General features: G+C 45.5%; 4 protein-coding genes across 7 annotated transcripts in view; 1 reads left to right on the top strand and 3 right to left on the bottom strand.

The window, feature by feature from the left end:
• The window catches only part of LOC147253632 (transmembrane protein 65-like), a 38,620-nt gene extending 36,050 nt beyond the window's left edge, over positions 1-2,570 (bottom strand). The window contains exons 1-2 of one of the 2 annotated variants that reach the window (XM_086218899.1): positions 2,329-2,570; positions 1,770-2,077 (exon numbers count right to left, since the gene is read on the bottom strand). In XM_086218899.1, coding sequence (XP_086075025.1) covers positions 1,770-2,043 — 274 coding nt within the window. In that variant the 5' untranslated portion in view covers positions 2,044-2,077; positions 2,329-2,570. The other variant, XM_086218900.1, reaches the window with a different exon arrangement.
• Positions 2,571-3,503: 933 nt separating this feature from the next.
• On the bottom strand, positions 3,504-8,613 carry LOC147253631 (protein MTSS 1-like). Its single transcript, XM_086218897.1, has 2 exons — positions 6,378-8,613; positions 3,504-6,184 (listed from the first exon to the last, which is right to left on the bottom strand). Exons 1-2 carry the CDS (start codon positions 6,640-6,642, stop codon positions 5,721-5,723), a joined length of 729 nt encoding a protein of 242 aa, XP_086075023.1. The 5' UTR covers positions 6,643-8,613; the 3' UTR covers positions 3,504-5,720.
• Positions 8,614-8,662: 49 nt separating this feature from the next.
• LOC147253629 (uncharacterized) lies at positions 8,663-18,827 on the bottom strand. 3 transcript variants are annotated; one of them, XM_086218896.1, is made up of 8 exons: positions 18,626-18,827; positions 18,070-18,374; positions 16,696-16,876; positions 11,352-11,489; positions 11,164-11,244; positions 10,944-11,074; positions 10,604-10,853; positions 8,663-10,437 (listed from the first exon to the last, which is right to left on the bottom strand). In XM_086218896.1, exons 5-8 carry the CDS (start codon positions 11,230-11,232, stop codon positions 8,767-8,769), a joined length of 2,121 nt encoding a protein of 706 aa, XP_086075022.1. In that variant the 5' UTR covers positions 11,233-11,244; positions 11,352-11,489; positions 16,696-16,876; positions 18,070-18,374; positions 18,626-18,827; the 3' UTR covers positions 8,663-8,766. The 3 variants fall into 3 exon arrangements, with proteins under 3 accessions (XP_086075022.1, XP_086075021.1, XP_086075020.1); XM_086218895.1 differs by lacking the exons at positions 16,696-16,876; positions 18,070-18,374; positions 18,626-18,827 and adding an exon at positions 11,583-11,698; XM_086218894.1 differs by lacking the exons at positions 16,696-16,876; positions 18,070-18,374; positions 18,626-18,827 and having other exon boundaries at positions 11,352-11,698.
• On the top strand, positions 15,079-15,852 carry LOC147253630 (heterogeneous nuclear ribonucleoprotein H2-like). The gene has a single exon (XM_086218866.1). It carries the CDS (start codon positions 15,079-15,081, stop codon positions 15,850-15,852), a length of 774 nt encoding a protein of 257 aa, XP_086074992.1.
• Positions 18,828-20,403: the final 1,576 nt, after the last annotated feature.

The following is a 20,403-nucleotide window of genomic DNA, read 5'->3' as shown; positions in this document are numbered from 1 at the left end:
TTTGCTCTTGAAAGCTACGGGGGAACAAAGAGGGCGACACAGCAGCTTCGCCTGGTGAAGCCTGTTCCTCATCTTTACTCCCTTTCATCGCGCTCGCTTCTGTCGCAGTATTGATCAGTGCATTTCTTGCTCTGTCGCCCCACATGAGAGACATCTAGCACACTCTTTCGTTTGGAAAACCCTCTAGAATCCAGCTGACACAATTATACCACATATTCAAGGCAGTATTTTGGTGCAGCAGTGAAGCACCGACACATACATGAGGGTAGAGGGGAATGAGGTATCGGGTGACGGAGATGGGGGGTGAAGTCTGAAGGTAGGTCTTCGCCAACTTACAGGTACCTATATATTATTATCATTATCATTATGGGCTGCAGTGTGACGCACTGAGTAATAAGGCTGCTTAATGAATCAAAAAATGATAAAGACTGCAATACGGCCAAGCTGCAATATGCAAATAACAGAAGCTGCAGGTTTTTGGGCTGAGTAAAATATGTTCCAACATACTGCTCCAAATCAGAGATGATCTGAACTACAAAAGGGAGTTTGCTTGTTAACTCCAGACACCAAATCAACATATTTATACCTTTATTTTCATATTCCAACTAAAATCATTTTGTAATTGTATTCATAGAATTACCTTTATCATGTTTTAATTCATTTACCCTTGGCAAAGAAAAAAAATAATTAAAAGGTACCTTCAGCCAAGGATAACAAAAGTAGTTTGTTCTTTATTTAGAGAGAACAAACAAAAAGGTCTGTCTGGTCTTGAAAAAGTGATTCATAACAAACAGCTTATTGTGATTCTAATACCAGTACCAGAAATACCTCTGACACTGTGAAAATGTAGGATCAGTACCAGCGAGTATGCAAGTCTTTGCATCGCTACCACACAGCCCGTAGTCCTGAAACGGGACCCTGCTTCTTCCCCGTTAGCTCAGTTGTCTCAGGCTAACAACACAAACAGGACATCAATTCTTATCTTAATGGAAATACATCAAATCAAGGTAAAATCTGTTGCTACCTCTCAGTTCACACGCGTGTGTGAACTCTGCCCAGGACACTGTGGCTGATTTGATCCATAAGTCGCGCTGGAAATGGTTCAACATTAATGTCATCACTTGTCCTTCATTGAAATATTGACAAGAAACTCTTGTATATATTATGTTTAGTCATTTTCATTTCTTCTTTACAAAATGGGGTAACAGAGTGTATCAGTGCCTATTCTAATAATTTTATTCACTGGCTGTCCTGGATTTCAGAAAAAGAAAATCTTGGATTCTTTCCAAATTCTTTTCTTCACCAGCTCGGTCAGCATCTCACGAGATTGAGATTCTTCAACAGCAGAGGCTTCCACTTCACTTTCAAACCAATTCTGCTACACAGGATGGGATTATTGACTGAGTAAGAGTCCTTGTTAAAAGGTCAGACAGATGTGCTGTCACAGTGAAGGTTTCAAGAAAACTCATGGTCTGGCTCAATAGTTTCTTTTTTCTAAAACTCAGAGGTCAGAGGTCATCAGGCCCAGCTGCATGTGGAGATTAGCTCCTTACTATACTTTAACTATAATTTATATTTATTGGAAATCTGCAATCTTTAAAATGTCTTTCCTCTTTAGATGAAAACCAGTCTTGATGTTACCGACATCAAACGTTTATCAAAACTATATCAGTAAAGCATTTCCAGTGTATTTATATTTACAGACTAAATGACTGGCGGATCATTAAGGGAGAGTCGAGGTCATCGCTGTCACTGCACACACCGCCTACCTTGAGCTATGGCTATGGACTCGAACCTGTGCAGCTCCCGCAGCAGACAGGTGCGCTCGGACGGGTGGAGGCTATAAATAAACTCCTTGGCTCCGCGGGGCGAGTTGAGCGGCTCCACGGGCTCCTTCAGCGGGTGAGTGCCCAGGTTACACCGCTGTCCCAGCATGGAGAGAGGCGGCGGTGTTTGCTGCCCCCGTGGTCCGGCTCGGAGCAGCCCAGTCCCGGCTCTCAAAGAGAGGGCGGGCCGCAAGACTCTCCGCAGGCTGGGCAGCATCTCTGAGATGACGGGAAGTACTGACGCCGGGAACCTGGAGGAGAAGAGCGGAGGAGGGTCGTCAACAGGCCCGGTTATTTCAGCCTGCTTCCACCTAAACACATCTTAGAATTCAGTCTGACATGGAAACACCACCACATGTTCTTACACCGAGAGACAACCGGGGTTATTCGAGGGCAAAGAGCGAGGACGGCAGTACCGCGACACCTTATTTACGACGGACTAAGTAGGAAATGATGCGGCGGTTGTCCAACACCAGACGGAAACTTGTCTCCTCGGACGCACCTCAGTCGATGGTCCGCTGTCCCGTCCAGCAACCTCCTGCAGAAACCTTGACCAACCGACGCTGCCTCGTCACATTCGTGTCGTATTCGCCTGCTCCGGGATGTTTGACGACAAAACCCGTAAACACTGTAGCTGCTAGCGTTTGAGCACAATCACATTTTTACGTCCGAACTCCCTGCTGGTGTAACCTCTGGCTGACAGGATGGTGTGTGAGAGGGCGTGGGGGAGGGAGCCTGAGCGTCCAGAAGCCTCGGAGATATTGACCAATGGCAGAGCAGCGTTTCTCCGCGCGTAACTGTGATGACGTCACATACGTACGCACACCCAGGACAATGAGGCAGTCGATTTTACTACATCTGCTCAGTAAAAACCTATTCCCATTTCATTTTTGGTTTTACATTTAGAAACCTTCTTGAACGATGGAGAGATTGAGCATACGTATATTACCCATTTAGTATTACATTTAATATAATTGAGGTGGTTTTTTTTTTTCAAAAACAGTGACGTTTGACCCATTATGAAACTTTAAAATTGTTGGGAAAGTGTTACCCAAAACAAAAGCAGCGTGTTTGCACATCCCTCCCTCCTCAGCAATGCACAGCTATTCACCCTGCTGACTGGGGTCCACACCCCAAGTAAATATGACACCATAAGGAATTTCTGCTTCTAAGGGCATCTGTGGTTGCTTTGCTCCTGATTTAATGTTTGATTCAAGGCTTTTACTTTCTGGTTGCGTGCCTGAGAGTAGGAGATTAATTGTTTGGGACGTACTTTTATTGATTAGACGAGTATTTTCAGGCCTCCGAAGACGGGAGAGGGATTCGCTACCCAGGTGTACGCAATAGCAGAAAAGTTGAGACTACAGCGACCCCTGGTGGATAAAACTAAGAAAATCATTTTCCCATCCCCGGGGTTTCCTCTGTTCAGCCTCAGGCAGTTTTTTTTTAGGAAATCTGGAATATTCAGGGGTGTTTGTACCTGAAAAAGTGACTGCAATACATCAGGATAGTAAAGGTCAATTAATAAATAGACAAATAAATGAATAACAGTCCAACAATGAATAGAATAAAAAACGCATTTTCAACATGTCCATTATTGTCAAGGTGCAGCCTACAGGTAAACACTGATACAGACAAAAGAAATGATTAAAGCAAATGTTTTTATTATATTGCTAAAGCTGTCATTCCACAAAATAACAAGCTTGTCCTTTCTGGGACAAACAGCATCGTAGCCTGTTGACCTGTACAGAGACAGACAGAGAGGTCAACTCTCCTCAGGGTGGAGACAGAAGCTGGACACTAAAAAACCCTCACTAACTATACCCTTCCTATCCATACAATAAACTGACATGTAGCAACTTTGATATTGTATATATTTACTATGCTAGCAGTTTAAATATGAATATTACAGGTTGATAACACAAGTTTGAGACAAGTGGACGGCCCAAAAAAAATCCAAAGAGATCAAAATGTTGAGTTTCCCCAAAACGTCCAGGCAGTATGAAAATGACCACCCCCCCCCTTCACACTATTAGATTGGCACAGAGAATCTATAACCTTTACTTTTTTACAGCCCATCCTTTCCTGGTTTTTATTTCTACTGAAGTAAGTACAAATGAATCCATCAAAATATCTAAACAAAAGGACTCGCTCGCTAGGACATCTTTGGGAAACCATAATCCAAACAAATACTAAATATCATGGGCAGGGGGGCATTTGTTCAACTCTTAATAGTTGCAAAAGGGGAAAAAAAACAGTTCTGTTTGTGTTTTTGGTATTCCACACTTTCTTTACTGAAACCCTGCAGGACAAAAATGTGATGTCTTCATCTGAACTCAAAATACTGAAACATTATACCCTTCCTATTCATACAATAAACTGACATGTAGCAACTTCGATATTATATATATTTACTGTACTAGCAGTTTAAATATGAATATTACAGGTTGATAACACAAGTTTTACACAAGCAAATAGCCAGAAAAAGAACTAAATGTTGTTTCCCCAAAACAACCAGGCAGTACGAAAATGACCATTTCCCCCTGTTCACACTATCAGATTGGCACAGAGAATCTATAACTTTTTTAGTGTTTTCCTTTCCTGTTAGTAAATACATCAAAATATCCAAGTGTACAAAATGGAGTCAAATACTGAGATGTCTTGAGGAAACTCACATTTGACCAGAAATACAATTCTACAATTAAACAATTTCAATTTGCAGACACTTTTGTCCAAAGCGAAGTACAACACAAGCAAGAATTTAGACTGGAGGGGAAAAACTTTAAGAAATACGACAAAGTGCTTCAAGTTTGGTAGCCACGGGTGCTGCTATCTAGTAGCATAAGAAGTTTTACTACTAAATATCTGAGGCACTGTGGGATTAGTTTAACTCATTGAAGAAGACATAATTTCTTTATTGAACTCCGCATGTGAAAAAAAACCCAAAAGAAACCCCAATAATTTCAGGCCAAAATCAGAACTCAGGTTGAGCAGAGCAGAGAACCACACAAAGATTGACATTAGAAACTGAACTTGAACTCAGACTCCACGAATGACACAAGAAGAAGCAGGTGGGAGCAGAGGAGGGCAGGGAAAGAGCTGATAGGGTGAGAAACACGAGGAGCAGGATGGTGACCGATGAAGAGACGAGACACAGGAGAACGACTCAAAACTTGGGAAACAGCAACTTACAAAACTGAAAACACAAGGAAAACCGAGAAGAAATGGATACGAAGCAAAACCAAAAGTCCACAACTGAAAATGGAACCAGTCCAGAAAAGGTTGGCAATTTCTTAGTAAGAAATGCAAAAAAAACCTAAAACAAAATCTGTCCGTATTGAACTTGAATCACCTTCGATGCTAAGAGTCAGAATGACTTCAGATGATAAAAGCTTTATTAATGATCCATGCTTTTCAGAGTTGATCAGGGTAAAGTTTAATATAACGGGATGAGTAGAAAAGTGTGGCAATTGTAATTCATTCAAGTTGATAAGTAATGACTTTCAGAAAACATCATAAACATGTTGCCTTGTTTATCCGGTTTTATCTAGAATAAAGCAGTATTGGGCCTAACATTCACTTCAGGTCCAAAACAAACAGTCGTCCTATTTCTACATTAATTTAGAAGCATCATGAGCTAAAGTTTGAGGCCATGTGATCTCAGGCCAACATGCCTGGTTGGATGGATGCTTTCTGATTGGTGTGAGATTTGTTGACACGGCAAAAAGAGAAATGCTTCATGTAAAACAGGTCAAAGGGACTCTTATTAGAGGAGAAAGCACACAGTCTGCAAATGCCTCCTCTACCAGTGAATTCTGGTGCCTTTGACCTCATTTATATATAAAATGAGGTGGGGGGGCCTCTTTGTGACCCGGCCTGTGTATTGTGCTGTTATCAGGCGATGCGCGGTGCCGAGCGGTCATTAGTGAGGGTTCTCTTGAGCTTGACTCCCTTGCGGATGGCCAGCAGCATGTTACCATCCGCCCCTTCTCCCGCCTCGTCCCCTCCTGTCTCACTCTGAGGCTGCTGCTGCTGCTGGGTCAGCTGGTTGGCCAGCGGGATGGTGGGAGGATTGGTTGTAGCCTGACCACTCCAAGACACCACAGGCAGCGTGCCGGCATCTTCGCCTCCAGCAAATGTTGGAGAATCTGGGCTCCCTCCTTCTCTTCCTCGCATCTCCTCTGCACTCCTGCTGCCGTTTACGGCTCCCGACGTGTCAGGAACCGTGGGGATCTTTACTGGGACAACAGGTGTACGGATAGGGATGGGGCCTGTGCCCGTAACTGATCCTGAACGGCGAGCAGACGGCTTAGAAGAGGGGGTGCGGCGGATTGTGGCAACCCCAGGGGTGACAATAACTGGACCGTGAACAATTATGATTATTAATATTTCTGCCATAATAAGAACAAAGTAACAAACCACTAAGACAAATTAGCAACAAGAAAAAATCTACAGAACAACTCTGGTTCTCATGATAGGTGTTTGATGTTAGATGGCAGGGAGGTTCAAGAGCAGATGTATAAGATTTGTGAATGTCAGTACAAGTCGTACCTGTGGCAGTATAAGGACCTGTGGGGGTGGATGGATAGACTCCTGTGTGGATGCGTGTGGAGGGGTAGGCTGCGATCGGGTAGGCCCCCTGTCCAGGGTAAGGAGTTTGGGTGCTAGGCAGGCCGGCTGTGGAGGCAAGAGGAGGAAATGGAGGCAAAGAAGGGCAGGGTGAAGAAGGGGAAGGCAGTGCTGGACCCTGAGCCCATACTCCCCCCGTTGCTGTGCAGGTAAGGGGCACTGGCTGGGCTGTCGTGTTCCAAACCATTGGATAACTGGACGTGTGTGTGGTGGTCGGTGGAGGGATGGTAAAAGAAAGACACAACGTAGAAACAGACAATGGGATAAATTACAGAAATGATGAATGGTACAAAATAAAAGCAAACACAAGATTCATGGGGAGAAATCATCCAAATGAACCAGACATGAGGAATCCATATTGAAGGAAGAAAAAAACACAAACCAAACGATTGAACTGAATGAAAATGAAAAACTGCTGGAGGTCAGAGGCGTCCCGGACCGTGACAGGCGGCCGTTCTATTGCCTCGTCACTGTTTTATTGGTGTAAAGGAAAAGTGAAGTCGCTGCCGTGTTCAGCCAAGTATGAAGTTTAGAAGGAGGAAGCTGCAGTGCCTCTGATGCTGCTGCAATACAACGGTTTATGTGTTAGAGGGAGAGGCTTTATGGTGGACCAGAGAGTGTGCATACTTTCACACTTGCAGAGAATTATTTTCCTCTGCTGTACAAAAGTATCCTGCTCTGAAACTGGAACAAAATGGACGTTAGTCAGTCAGTGACAGCCATGACCCAACCTGACCATAGTATCACTTGTAGGTGCCCTCAGCACAACGTTTAATTAAGCACAAAGAAAACATCATAAATTTTAAGTTCTGTGTTGCTACTTTGTTCATTGTAATTGCAGTCATGCACATGGAAACAACTTTTATTCATCTCACAGTGCTTTTATCATAGAATGATTAAAATATGGAAAGCAGTCACCACCAACACAAACAGCTCTGCGCTCATTGTTCAGTGGTTGTTCTGCTGTTTCAGGGTTTGTTGAAAAGACCGACGGCCTCATCTGGCTAACAACCAGGTTTGAAAACATGTTCAGCCAAAAGGTCCAGGGGCCAAACCAGCTTGATGTTACCATGGTGACCACTTCTTCCTGTTTCCAGGAGAGAACAGCCAACGTATACGACAAAACCCGTAAACACTGTAGCTGCTAGCGTTTGAGCACAATCACATTTTTACATCCGAACTCCCTGCTGGTGTAACCTCTGGCTGACAGGATGGTGTGTAAGAGGGCGGGGGGGAGGGAGCCTGAGCCTCCAGAAGCCTCGGAGATATTGACCAATGGCAGAGCAGCGTTTCTCCGTGCGTAACCGTAGTGCGTAACTGTGATGAGGTCACGCACGTACGAACACCCAGGACAGTGAGGCAGTCGATTCGACTCCATCTGCTCAGTAAAATATAGGTCTCGCCTCACAATTCCTCTTCTACTTTTCCTTTTGTCTCAAAAGTCTTCGAAATAACAGTTGAATGGTGAAGTCAGTAAATTAGATGGCCAGTAAATGTTTTGATGGTCATCAAGAGGTCAATTATACTGAGCTGAATACATGAATGAAAGCTTCTGGAATGACTGGGAAACAAACTGACTTCTGAATTAATGCACTGATCATCAACGTGAATAGTGGTTGGCTGCTTCCTGGCCTTCCTCTTCCTGGGAGACAATCTTTTTCCTGAGAACTGCAGCTACCAGTCAATGAGATGCCTGATTGAGGTGCTGGGCCAGCCCAAGGACCGCCTACTGAGTGATGGAGTGTATACACTTGTGTATACGTGACTTTCGCAATTCTTGCGACAGATGTTTTTTAGTATGAGATCCTTTTCCCCTCGAAACGAACATTCTTTCTTTCTCCACGCCGAACGCAGTACCAGTTCTTTCAAACTATATTCAAGGAAGGGTCTTGGGGGTGGCTTTGGGGCAAGAGCCCGGTGGGGCAGCGTTGTATGCCGAGGTTCAAATGAATAATATGTCCTATGGAGACTGTGTGTGCGTGTGTTGTGAGTTTGAAGTATTTTTCTTTCCACATACAGATGTCAGGTATCTGTCATTTTTGTGCGTACATCAGGTGCCCGCTTAGATGGTGATAGAAATGTCTGTCCTCCATCAGGGTGAGAAGCTAATTTTGTCTTGAGGCGCCTGAACGAGTGGGACAACCACCACCACCACCAACCCGACCCCCAACCCCCCCCCCCCCCCCCCCGCCCCCGCCCCCGCCCCCATTCCCAACGATCTGACGCGAAAGGTTGCTTGAGTCGGGCTCATCACAACGCCGGGGTGAGGACCCTGAAACTCCTTCAGGTCCCAACTTGAGAACATCATGATTTAGGGCAACCATCTTCTTTCTTTCGGCTTGGAGGTCGCTGGTAAATTTTTACAGGTGGATTTTGGATTCCATTGTGATGTCTTCGTGTCTCTCTGAGGACGGCGCTGTGAGAAAGTGCCGACCTTTTGCAGGGCTCTAGCCTCCTCCTGGTGGTGGACTTTCTTCTTACTCTGAAGCGACTCAACCAATGACGCGTACTTCTTCCGGCTTTGCTCGTGGTCCTCCTTTTCTTTCTGAAGCATGAGCTGAAGTTTGTTGATTGTCTCCTGACTGATGTTATGGGTCTTTGAGGCAATCACATGAGAGGTCTGCATCTTCTGTAATTTGTCCTCTAGGCAGACGTTTCTTTCTACCTCCTCCTTGAGACAATTTCTGATTGCCAACATCTCCCTCAGAAGGGATGTCTCTTTCTGAAGTACTTCCCTTTTTGGGATGTAGCCTCCATCTTTCATCTTTTGAAAGGTGTCCTCCCTTATTCTCTCAGCCTGAGACCTCAAGTCTTCAAGATGTTTAATCCGAAGAGTCTCGGCCTCCTGGAGAGCAGCTTTCCATTTCATGGTGATTTCTTCTCGGGATGCCATGGCCTTCTCCAACAATTTTTTATTCAGGGCATCTTTCTCACGTTTTTCCACCTGGCACTCGGCTGCCGTTTTCTGCAGGGCTTCAATCTCCTTCCGAAGATCCCGCTCTATCACAGCAGCGTTTTCTTCCAGCGCTCTCTTTTCCTTGTGAAGTTCTTCCATTCTGGTCTGCAGCATGTAAACCACATTGTTAAGTCTCTTCTTGCTCTCCTCGTGAGCCTGTGTTGCCTCGTGAAGCTTCAGCTTAAGGCCCTCCAGTTGTGTAGCTTGCCCTGTCCTTGTCCGCTCTTGGTTTGACGCCTGAATCCTCAAGAGCTTCTCGGCAAGCGCAGCCGTCTTCCGTCTCTCCGTTTGGAGCTCGGCTGCCAGTTTATCATTTTGTACTTTGTTTACTTTCTTAATTGCTTCCATCTGCGACATGAGATCTCGCTCCTTCTTAATCGCATCTTTTTTTTGTGCTGTAACCGCTTTTTGGAGATCTTCCTTCTCGGCCCTCAGTGTTCTGATCAAAGACGTGAATTTTACTTTGCTGTCCTGATGGGCCTGTGTTTCTTTGCGGAGCCTGAGCTGGAGGCTCTCAGCCTCTTGCTGAGCTGCTTGAAGATTGATGCGCTCCTGATGGGAACCCTGCATTCTTTTGGGTTTGCTGTTTAGGCGGGTGTTTGTCTTCCTCTCGGGTACGAGCTCAACTGCCAGTTCCCTGCGGTCAGTTTTGCGCGCACCTCTGATCTCACTCACCTCCATCTGAGGAGCACGGGGGGCATCGTCTCTCCTTTCTACGACCTTCTCACCCATGTGGCCGTGGACGGTATCCGTCTCAGTCCTGAAGGTCGGAATCACGTGTTTGTCCTCACGCCTGGGAGGGGCGGTCCCCGGCTGTTCTTGGTCTTTTTTGATGGGGACCTCCTTTTGTGGTGTCTTTGGCCTGGCGCAGCGGAGCACAGTGCCTTCATCCCTGAACTTGTACTGTGTCTCGTAGCTGAGTTCAGTCTTTCCATGGAGGCTGTTTGCCAAAAACGGATGGATCTCAAGAAGAGGCCAGGTTAGCCGTTTTTCAGGGTCTTTGGTCAGAAGACCCTTGAGGAAATCCTGTGAGGGAGACATCATAAAGTCATTTTGAGCAGGAAAATATATATTTTTGTATGTTAGACTGATGTCTTCATGTCGCAATAAGAAACTTGTATTTCACTCCACTCTAAAAGTACTATGCAACTAGCTGCTGATGGAGAGACATGAGAAGGTAGCTGATGCTTACTTTGCAGTTCAAGGCCATGTTGTAGGGCCACTCCACTGAGCCTTTCAGGATGCGTTGCTGAAGTTGGAAGTGGGAGGTGGACGTGAACGGTGGCCTCCCCGTGTGGATCTCATACACGAGGCAGCCAAGAGCCCATAGATCGGCCGCATGGTCGTACGGCTTCCCCATCACTCTCTCCGGGGACAAGTACAGAGGAGTTCCCTTTCCAGATGTAAGCATCCTTGTGTCAGCGGTGATGACCTTGGCAAACCTAAAACAGAATTGAATCCCATTTAATGATACTTGTAGACAACGACTCACACTGCTTTGTTTTCCTTTTAAATTAAAAAATTCTACCTACCCAAAGTCACACAGCTTTACCAAGCCGTCTCCTCTCAACACCACATTAGCTGTCTTCAAATCCCTGTGGACGATGGCTTTGGAATGCAGGTACTGCATTGCTGACACCAGCTGCCTGGCAATGTCCCGAACCTTGAAAGAGGGGCAGAAACCATCAATCTGAATGCTGTTAAACCACAATAACTCTAATATCTTGCGCAACTGCCAGCTACAATCCGTACCTTGTCTTCTGAAAATTTCCTCTTGGCATCAAGGAGCTGCTGCAAGTTCGACCCCCCAGCGTATTCCATGACAAGGACCACCTATCGACAGGGACAGACAGATGCGGTCAGTTCAGTCACGTGATGGTGCAGTGGGTCGAGGGACCCGCGTGAAAAGCGTCTAGAAAGAATATTAATTGTGGCCTTACATGATCATGCGTTTCAAAGCTGCTGTAATATTCAACGATATTGGGATGACTCAGTTGACTCAAGATGGCGATTTCCCTCTGCTGGTTGTTGACCTGCCAGGCAGGGCAGTCCTTCTTGAGGTACTTTAAGGCCACAATCTGAGGGACACATAACAATAGATGTTGGTATGCTGAAGCTGAACCAGTAACAATCTTTCGAACCACATTCAAAAAAAAAAAAAAGGCGCTTACTCTCCCAGTTTCTCTCTCTTTAGCTTGAAACACTTGGCCGTATGTACCCTCTCCTAACTTCTTTATTCTGCTGTACGTAGTCATGCTCATGGTGGGTGGATGCAGGTGAGCCGTACCAAAGCAGTACTTTGTTGGTTACGCTGTGGTCAGAGCTTCCTTATACTACGTGTCAAGCTCCTTTGGTCAGTCAAGATGGGCGTCAGTGGGATCACTGGCAGAGCCGGGAGGGGGTGACTGACAACTGACTTGACTGACTTGACTGAGCACAACCACGCAGCTGTGATCTCAGCTCACGTCACAGAGCTCTGACTCTCATCTCAGGGCTCTGACTCTCATCTCAGGGCTCTGACTCTCATCTCAGGGCTCTGACTCTCATCTCGGCGCTGACTCTCATCACAGGGTTCTTTTTTTTACTTTTTATTTATCAACATGTACAAAGAACATGAGATCATCATGGGTGGTACAGTTCAAATAAAAATATTCTATTGCACATACATATATCGTATACACTTACATCATAGCCAAACATCACACTATTCCAGGTGCATATTCAGTCCATTTTTCCCAGCGTTCCATACATTTCTCCAACTGAAGTCTTAAAACAAAAGTAAGTCTCTCGATACAGTAAATTTTGTGAATGATCCCGTGCCACTGATTCAATGTTGGAGGATCTAGATGCAACCACCTTCTGGTTATGGCTTTCCTAGCACTGGCCAGAAGAATCTTCAACAAGTATCTGTCCTTATGCAAAACAGTTTCCGGAATTTTACCGAGATATAAATCCACCAACGAAAAATCTAAATCAACCCCTGTTATTTTATTTAACTCGACTGACACCTCCCTCCAAAATAACTGGATTTTCTGACAGGCCCAGAAAACATGAAAGTGGTTGGCCATCGGGGTCCCACATTGTCTCCAACAAGAGCCTCGGCTCTGTGTGCTTGTTCGTAGTGCTGTTAATTTAGGGGTTATGAAAAATCTCACTCCATTCTTCCAGCCAAACTCTCTTAAAGATCTTGAATTTGCAGTGGTTGCCTACGTTCAGGGGTCTCATGTATCAACGCGGTTTACGCAAGAAAAACTTGCGTACGCTAGGATCGACACTCACGTTCAGATGTATCAACGCGAAAAGTTCGTCGATTCTTGCGCTGTTTCACGCCAACCGCGGAGGTGCCCTTGAAGTTGGCGGAAAGCCGATTCTCGCGTTAACTGCACTTTGGTCCGTTGGCGACACCCTGTGGCGGTGTTTGGTAACTGACATTATTTGATAACTGCACATACATCTGGCACAAAAAAGCCTTCCAGCGGGAGATGGCGGACCGTTCCGGGGTGAGTCAGTCGACCCTCAGCCGGGCCATACCCTGGGTGGTGGAACTGATCATTGAACAGGCCAATACTGATCTGCAGCAATAGCCGGATTCTCAAATGTAATCAGTGCCACTGACAGCACTCATGTTGCCATAAAAGCGCCGTCCCATGAGGAACACGCTTACGTTCATCGTAAGGGTTTTCACTCCATCAATGTGGAGATCATCGATGCGTAGAGGCTGGAGGGATGGACGCCGATCCCGGCCGGGCAGCCGTCCTCGCACGCATGAATTTCACTTCCACAATGTGAACGGGGAAGAAGCGATCACACAATACATGAAGCCAGATTAATTTATTTTGTCCACGAAAGTTCTACAACATTTATCAAAAGATTCAGGCTCATTGATCCCCGTTATGTCCTCCTGCGACTGCAGGACCGCCTGTGTGAGGACGGGCTGGCCCGAATGCCGCTGGTCCTGGCGGATTACTGAGCCTGCGGACGGGCTGGCGCGAGAGACGGCAGGTGTGCTGCACATCGGCGGCATGGCTGACGGATCAATTTCTATTGAACATATTGGTTTATTTAAATGGCTGATTCTGTGTATCTGTTGCGTTTACATCTGTGGAAAAGCATGTGGAAATGCTGCGTAAGAAATGGAAGCCTATGACAGGTCAAACCACTTTTGGGGAATTTTTAACTGTGCAGTTTCCAAGCTTTTCCATTTAGATTCATAATTTGGAGAGCACCAGTCTACTAAGGGTTTCAACTGTGCAGCATCATAACAACCCTGTAAACATGGCAAGGCTCTCCCTCTCTTCTCTTTTTCAGCAGCAGTCTTGAACTGAACCCTCAATCTTCTGCTGTTCCAAATGAAACTTGAGATCCAGGCATTCCACTCGTCAAATTGTTTTTGGGGTACTTCTAGAGGCAAAGACTGGAAGAGATAAAGAAGCCGTGGCAACACCTTCATTTATTGCTTTCTATTCTATGACTCATGTCCAGTGGGAGGAGGGTCCATCTAGAAACATCAGATTTGATCTCTTTGTTAATGGGGCCGTAGTTATTTTCAAAAAGTTTGGACAAATCTTTACGAAGGTTTATTCCTAAATATTTTATTTTGGGCGAGTCCCATTTCAAGTTGTATTTCCCTTTACTATCCGGGTGGGGAACATAGTTAAATGAGAGGGTTTGGGTTTTTTGGATATTGAGCTGATATCCAGAGTATGAATCATATTTCTTTAGTAGAGACATCAATTTAGGGATGCTTGAGTCTGGGCTCTAATCCCTATTTTGCGATCCCTGACTCTGCGCCAGTCTGATTTATACAATTGCAGTCATGCACGTGGAAACAACTTTTCTTCATCTCACAGTGCTTTTGTCATAGAATGATTCAAATATGGAAAGCAGTCACCACCAACACAAACAGCTCTGCGCTCATTGTTCAGTGGTTGTTCAGGGTTTGTTGAAAAGACCGACGGCCTCATCTGGCTCACGACCAGGTTTGAAAACATGTTCAGCCAAAAGGTGCAGGGGCCAAACCAGCTTGATGTTACCATGGTGACCACTTCTTCCTGTTTCCAGGAGAGAACAGCCATCATATTCTAAAGGTTTTTAACCTCTCCCCTTGATAAGGAGCGCCCTCTGGTGGTTGGAGACGTGACTTCATACAGCGTGACAGACAAGTGGATGAGGGCGGGTTCGTGGGTCAGTCAGTCAGTCAGTCAGTCAGTCAGCAGAAGTACAACCAAAGGGTTAACAAAGCTTGTCTTGGTAGAAGCAGCATTTAACTGATCATGTCAGTCTCTAAGCTGACGGTTCTGCTGAGGATGAACTCTGTTCAAACGTAGCAAAACAATATTTAAGTGTCACTGAGCGACATGTGGATGTCTTTGATGGTCACAGCTGGCTCAGTTCTGAGATGAAAGAACTTAGATGGCAGACAATTTTTCCTGGATAGCTTTGAAGACGGAACACCGTCACGAAGGGCTCACAGGTCAGACTGTAATAATCATGACAAATACTGACACGTATCAGAATGACACACACGACATGTATATGAGAACACGCTCAGCCTTGTTTTTGCATGATCACAAAGACAACATTAAGACTTTCACCTCCCCATACTTACTCTGCCATTCTTACTGAATCTCTGGTGCATCTGAAACGCTTCTGACTGCATCTGAACAGATGACCCATCAGGTCGACAGCACCAAGAACCCGGGGTCTTTGACTTACAACAGTTTTGTGGTTAGGCTCAGAGGACTTCCCTGGACCTGCACACGTAAACACCTGGTCCATTTCCTCTCTGACTGTGACATCCAGGGGAAGGAAAACGGAGTGCATTTCACCTACACGAAACAAGGCCGTCTCACTGGACAGGCCTTTGTTGAGCTGGCAACAGCAGAGGATCTCAAGAAAGCCCTCGCTCTAGACCGCAAGCACCTGTGGCATCAACACATACGGGTGCTCAAGTCAGACCTCCTTGAGATGGAGAAGGCTTTGACTCGCTTCGGGTATGATCACTACAGTGGCTGCCTGCTGAGACTCCGAGGCCTGCCCTTTGACTGCATCAAGGAAGACATTGCTCAGTTCTTTGCAGGACTGACAATTGTGCCAAGTGGAATTATTCTGCCTGTGGACCGTCAAGGGAGATGCACAGGGAATGCTTTCGTGCAGTTTGCCACAGTGGAGATCGCAGAACAGGCCCTGGAGAAACATATGGAGCTAATAAGGCACAGGTTTATAGAGATCTTCCGGACCAATCGTTGGGGGATCAAAGCACACTTCGGGGTGCACTGGCGACAGGCTGTGGGTCAAACACCACGGCCCCACAGTGGACAAACCAAGTGGGTCCGTACGCGGAGGCTTGATTTCCCTGGATACTGGGCCTCGGTGGAGGCTGTGAAGAGTGGAGCAGGCTACGAAAGAGGTTGCACCATCTGTTACAACTGCAGGTGCTGAGTAAAGAATTACCAGCAGTTACACCCTTGTTGTTAATTGTTGTTCCCTAAATAATCCACAATAAAATATAAAGCTCTGTTTATGCAGTTTGATGTCTTTGAGAGGTACAGTTTATGATTTCTTTGAATATGAACCCAGGAACCTGCAGCGCTACTGCTTTTTCAAGGGCCCCTTCACACACACACACACACACACACACACACACACACACACACACACACACACACACACACACACACACACACACACACACACACACACACCACCAACCATCCATCAGCCATGTGAAATTTGCCGACAATATTGCATCAACAAATACTTATGAGTGCAGTTAAATTTTAGGACTGTTGCTGCATCAAATTTACAAAAAATTAGTCAAGTAACAGGCTGCACGGTGGTGCAGTGGTCAGCACTGTGGCCTCACAGCACGAAGGTTCCGGGTTCGAGTCCCGGCTCGGGTGCGGGATCTGTCTGTGTGGAGTCTGCATGTTCTCCTGTTCCTGTGTGGGTTCTCTCTGGTACTCCAGCTTCCTCCCACAGTCCAAAGACATCAAGAGAGGACGAGGCTGATTGATACTCTAAATTGACTGTAGGTGTGACTGTGAGTATGAATGGTTGTCTGTCTCTGTATGTTGGCCTTGTGATGGACTGGTGACCTGTCCAGGGTGAACCCCGCCTCATGCCCGTAGATGCTGGGATAGGCTCCAGCCCCCCTGCGACCCTTACCAGTAAGGAATAAGCGGTAGACGACGATGGATGGAAGTCAAGTAACAGAAATTGCATCATGAAAAGGTACACACGTGCACACGCACACACCCACAAGTATTAATGTCCAGTTCTTACCTTGAAAACATCTCATTCCCAGGTTTGTTGATGGGATCACTGACATCCAGCGCTCTAGCAGTGTCATATTCAAGACACCCGCCGAGTCTTTCTTGTCCCACTGTGAAGCTCAGGAGTGCTGTTCACGTACCAGGGATGGGCTCTTCTTCCACAACGGTGTCACTGTCATGAAGCATGGCAACTGGGCAGAGATGACAAACATATCACCTTGAAATGAGTCAAACCTCACCACGGGCTGAATTCAAACTCCACTTAATATTTGTTAGCCTTGCTCTACGTTACTGATGTTAAACCAGTACTTCACCCAAAAAGTTAAAAAAAAGTAGGCCTTCGAAGTAACCACAAGTCAGGAAAAGCAAGCTTGGAAACAATTGAACAAAAAAATGGGTAGATAGTTGAGTAATCTACAGACCAGTAGACTAATCTCTGATGACTAGCTGTGCCAAGGAAGATGATAATCTAGTGAACCAGAGTAATTCCACAGACGATTTAGAACACTTTGATTAATTTTCACACTATGGGTGCCGCTTGACCTGACTCAGGTATATGACTTCTAAAATTATTTAACCTCACAAACCTAAAATATATTTTCATTCATAAAACAGAAGTGTGTTTGAAAACCTAATCCCATTATCATCATCATCACTGGCTTTAGGCGTAAGGCAGCGAGCTCCATAACAGCCGTGGTTGCTGGGTGACAAACTGAAAGGACAAGTTGGATTGAGCCTGTGCAGCATCCAGGGTGGAATCTTCTTCTGGAAGTGTTTCCTGTTTTATGAGCACACACCTGTTGTCTCCTGTCAGTAATGAGGTGGGGGATGACTTGGAAATGAACTGGCCGCCACTGCTTCCTGCTAAGGACCAAAGTGGCTCAGCTCACTGCCCTGATAATATTTGGGTTACACTTTTGCAATAAAAAGCATTTTAAATCAAACATGTAGCTGTAAACTGTATCATGACTCATACTGGCCTAAATTAGTTAAAGTTATACCACAACATAACACCCTGCCACTCATATTCTGTTTCTACTGCAGGTTTTGCTTCACCTTCCATGTAGAGTCAAAACGCCAAAGATGCTGGTAATGGTACTCCTGGTGTACTGGGATGGGGTTCGATTCCCTACAGTGTTCAGCTGACTGTTTGGCGTTTACATGAAAGTCCACAATTTCCACTCCAGTAATTGTAACCACTGTTACTCACCACCAAAGCACCGTCTAATGCTTCACTCACTTGGCGTGGAAAGCAGAACACGTAGTACAAATGACAAACACGAGAGGGGCGTGTTTTCCAGTGTATTCATATTTACAGACTATATGACTGGCGGATCATTATGGGAGAGTCGAGGTCATCGCTGTCACTGCACACACCGCCTACCTTGAGCTATGGCTATGGACTCGAACCTGTGCAGCTCCCGCAGCAGACAGGTGCGTTCGGACGGGTGGAGGCTATAAATAAACTCCTTGGCTCCGCGGGGCGAGTTGAGCGGCTACACGGGCTCCTTCAGCGGGTGAGTGCCCAGGTTACACCGCTGTCCCAGCATGGAGAGAGGCGGCGGTGTTTGCTGGCCCCGTGGTCCGGCTCGGAGCAGCCCAGTCCCGGCTCTCAAAGAGAGAGCGGGCCGCAAGACTCTCCGCGGGCTGGGCATCTCTGAGATGACGGGAAGTACTGACGCCGGGAACCTGGAGGAGAAGAGCGGAGGAGGGTCGTCAACAGGCCCGGTTATTTCAGCCTGCTTCCACCTAAACATATCTTAGAATTCAGTCTGACATGGAAACACCACCACATGTTCTTACACCGGGAGACAACCGGGGTTATTCGAGGGCAAAGAGCGAGCACGGCAGCACCGCGACACCTTATTTACGACGGACTAAGTAGGAAATGATGCGGCGGTTGTCCAACAGCAGACGGGAACTTGTCTCCTCGGACGCACCTCAGTCGATGGTCCGCTGTCCCGTCCAGCAACCTCCTGCAGAAACCTTGACCAACCGACGCTGCCTCGTCACATTCGTGTCGTATTCGCCTGCTCCGGGATGTTTGACGACAAAACCCGTAAACACTGTAGCTGCTAGCGTTTGAGCACAATCACATTTTTACGTCCGAACTCCCTGCTGGTGTAACCTCTGGCTGACAGGATGGCGTGTGAGAGGGCGGGGGGGAGGGAGCCTGAGCGTCCAGAAGCCTCGGAGATATTGACCAATGGCAGAGCAGCGTTTCTCCGTGCGTAACCGTAGTGCGTAATTGTGATGACGTCACGCACGAACGAACACCCAGGACAATGAGGAAGTCGATTCAACTCCATCTGCTCAGTAAAATATAGGTCTCGCCTCACAATTCCTCTTCTACTTTTCCTTTTGTCTCAAAAGTCTTCGAAATAACAGTTGAATCGTGAAGTCAGTAAATTAGATGGCCAGTAAATGTTTTGATGGTCATCAAGAGGTCAATTATACTGAGCTGAATACATGAATGAAAGCTTCTGGAATGACTGGGAAACAAACTGACTTCTGAATTAATGCACTGATCATCAACTTGAAGAGTGCAAACACACACACACAAAAGATAAATGAGTTCTTTTTTTGAGAGAACTTTTTTGGTTTTATTGACAAATTAATTGATTACATACATGCATATCTCTAAGGTGGTAAAAGTAGACACAGAACTTGCTGAAGATCGTCATATTTATGAACATATTAGCATTCTGATAGAGCCACTCAAATGTTAATATTTAAAACTGTTTTTTTAACTCACTTCTTTTGTTGATTTTCTCATTTCAACAACACAATACATATAGATCGTAGTGTCGGTGAAATTACTTTCAGTCTTTATGCTGTTTTTTTGTTGACAGTCCATTTTTCCCATCTGCTTTCGCATAATGATTGTTGCAGTTTTTATAATGTGTGAGTCTCTCCATAAGGTGTGTCTCATCAATGATCTCCATCTAGTTCCTCCAAGTAGGGGGGTCTTCTTTGTACCATTTCCTTGTGATGGCTTTCTTGGAAGCCGCTAGTAAAATCTTAATCAGATACCAGTCTCTGTCTTGGATGCTTTCTGAGTTACATTTCCCAAGTATAGTGCAATGCATGTTTTAGGCAGCTCATAGGCGAATATCTTTTTCATCTCTTTCCACACATCATTCCAGTATCTTGTAATTTTGGTACAATACCAAAAAACATGTGTGTGACCCACATTCTGTTCCCCACACAGTCTCCAGCAGAGTTGTTGAACAGGTGATCGTCCCTTTTTCATTTTCGGTGTGATGAAAAATCTCACAATGTTTTTCCAGCAAAATTCTTTCCATATTCTGGAATAAGTAGTTGTTTGCTGTGTTTTAAATGTATCATACCACATCTCGTCCGATAATACTTCCTTTAATTCTTTCTCCCACTTATCTCTTCTGTACAAAGTTGAAGTGTTCTATTTGCTACCATACCTTGGTACAATTCTGATATTTCTCTTCCAAATTTGTTCTTGTGCGAATTACATAGAGTCACAATCACTTTATTTGGTTCACCTGGGAGGTCTGGGTTTATTTCTACGTTAAAATAGTCTCTGACTTGTAAAGACATGTAAAAGTCTTGATGCTCTAATCCATATTCCCTTCTTAATTTAGGAAAGCTTTTGATTTCTCTTTTTTCAATTACTGTATCTAATATATTCAGGCCTCTATTTGCCCATACCTCATAATCTGTACTGAGATAAATGAGTTCAAGC

Source organism: Aulostomus chinensis, chromosome 11 (genome assembly GCF_037954235.1).
Source record: "Aulostomus chinensis isolate RoL2024-O1b breed Wild chromosome 11, RoL_Achi_v1.0, whole genome shotgun sequence".
In the NCBI taxonomy this organism is placed as follows: Eukaryota; Metazoa; Chordata; class Actinopteri; order Syngnathiformes; family Aulostomidae; genus Aulostomus; species Aulostomus chinensis.
The sequence above is the reverse complement of the archived record's forward strand: the minus strand, read 5'-3'. Positions and strand labels throughout refer to the sequence as shown.

What these genes read in the sequence shown, in the direction of transcription:
- LOC147253629 (XM_086218894.1), bottom strand. Translation starts at nt 11,672, where the DNA reads ATGAGCATGACTACGTACAGCAGAATAAAGAAGTTAGGAGAGGGTACA. An exon ending in GCTTTGAAACGCATGATCAT is followed by an intron (nt 11,245 to 11,351) that starts GTAAGGCCACAA and finishes CCCTGTCGATAG; the next exon opens with GTGGTCCTTGTCATGGAATA. An exon ending in GTAAAGCTGTGTGACTTTGG is followed by an intron (nt 10,854 to 10,943) that starts GTAGGTAGAATT and finishes ATTCTGTTTTAG; the next exon opens with GTTTGCCAAGGTCATCACCG.
- LOC147253631 (XM_086218897.1), bottom strand. Translation starts at nt 6,642, where the DNA reads ATGGTTTGGAACACGACAGCCCAGCCAGTGCCCCTTACCTGCACAGCA. An exon ending in AGGTCCTTATACTGCCACAG is followed by an intron (nt 6,185 to 6,377) that starts GTACGACTTGTA and finishes TTCACGGTCCAG; the next exon opens with TTATTGTCACCCCTGGGGTT.
- LOC147253630 (XM_086218866.1), top strand. Translation starts at nt 15,079, where the DNA reads ATGACCCATCAGGTCGACAGCACCAAGAACCCGGGGTCTTTGACTTAC.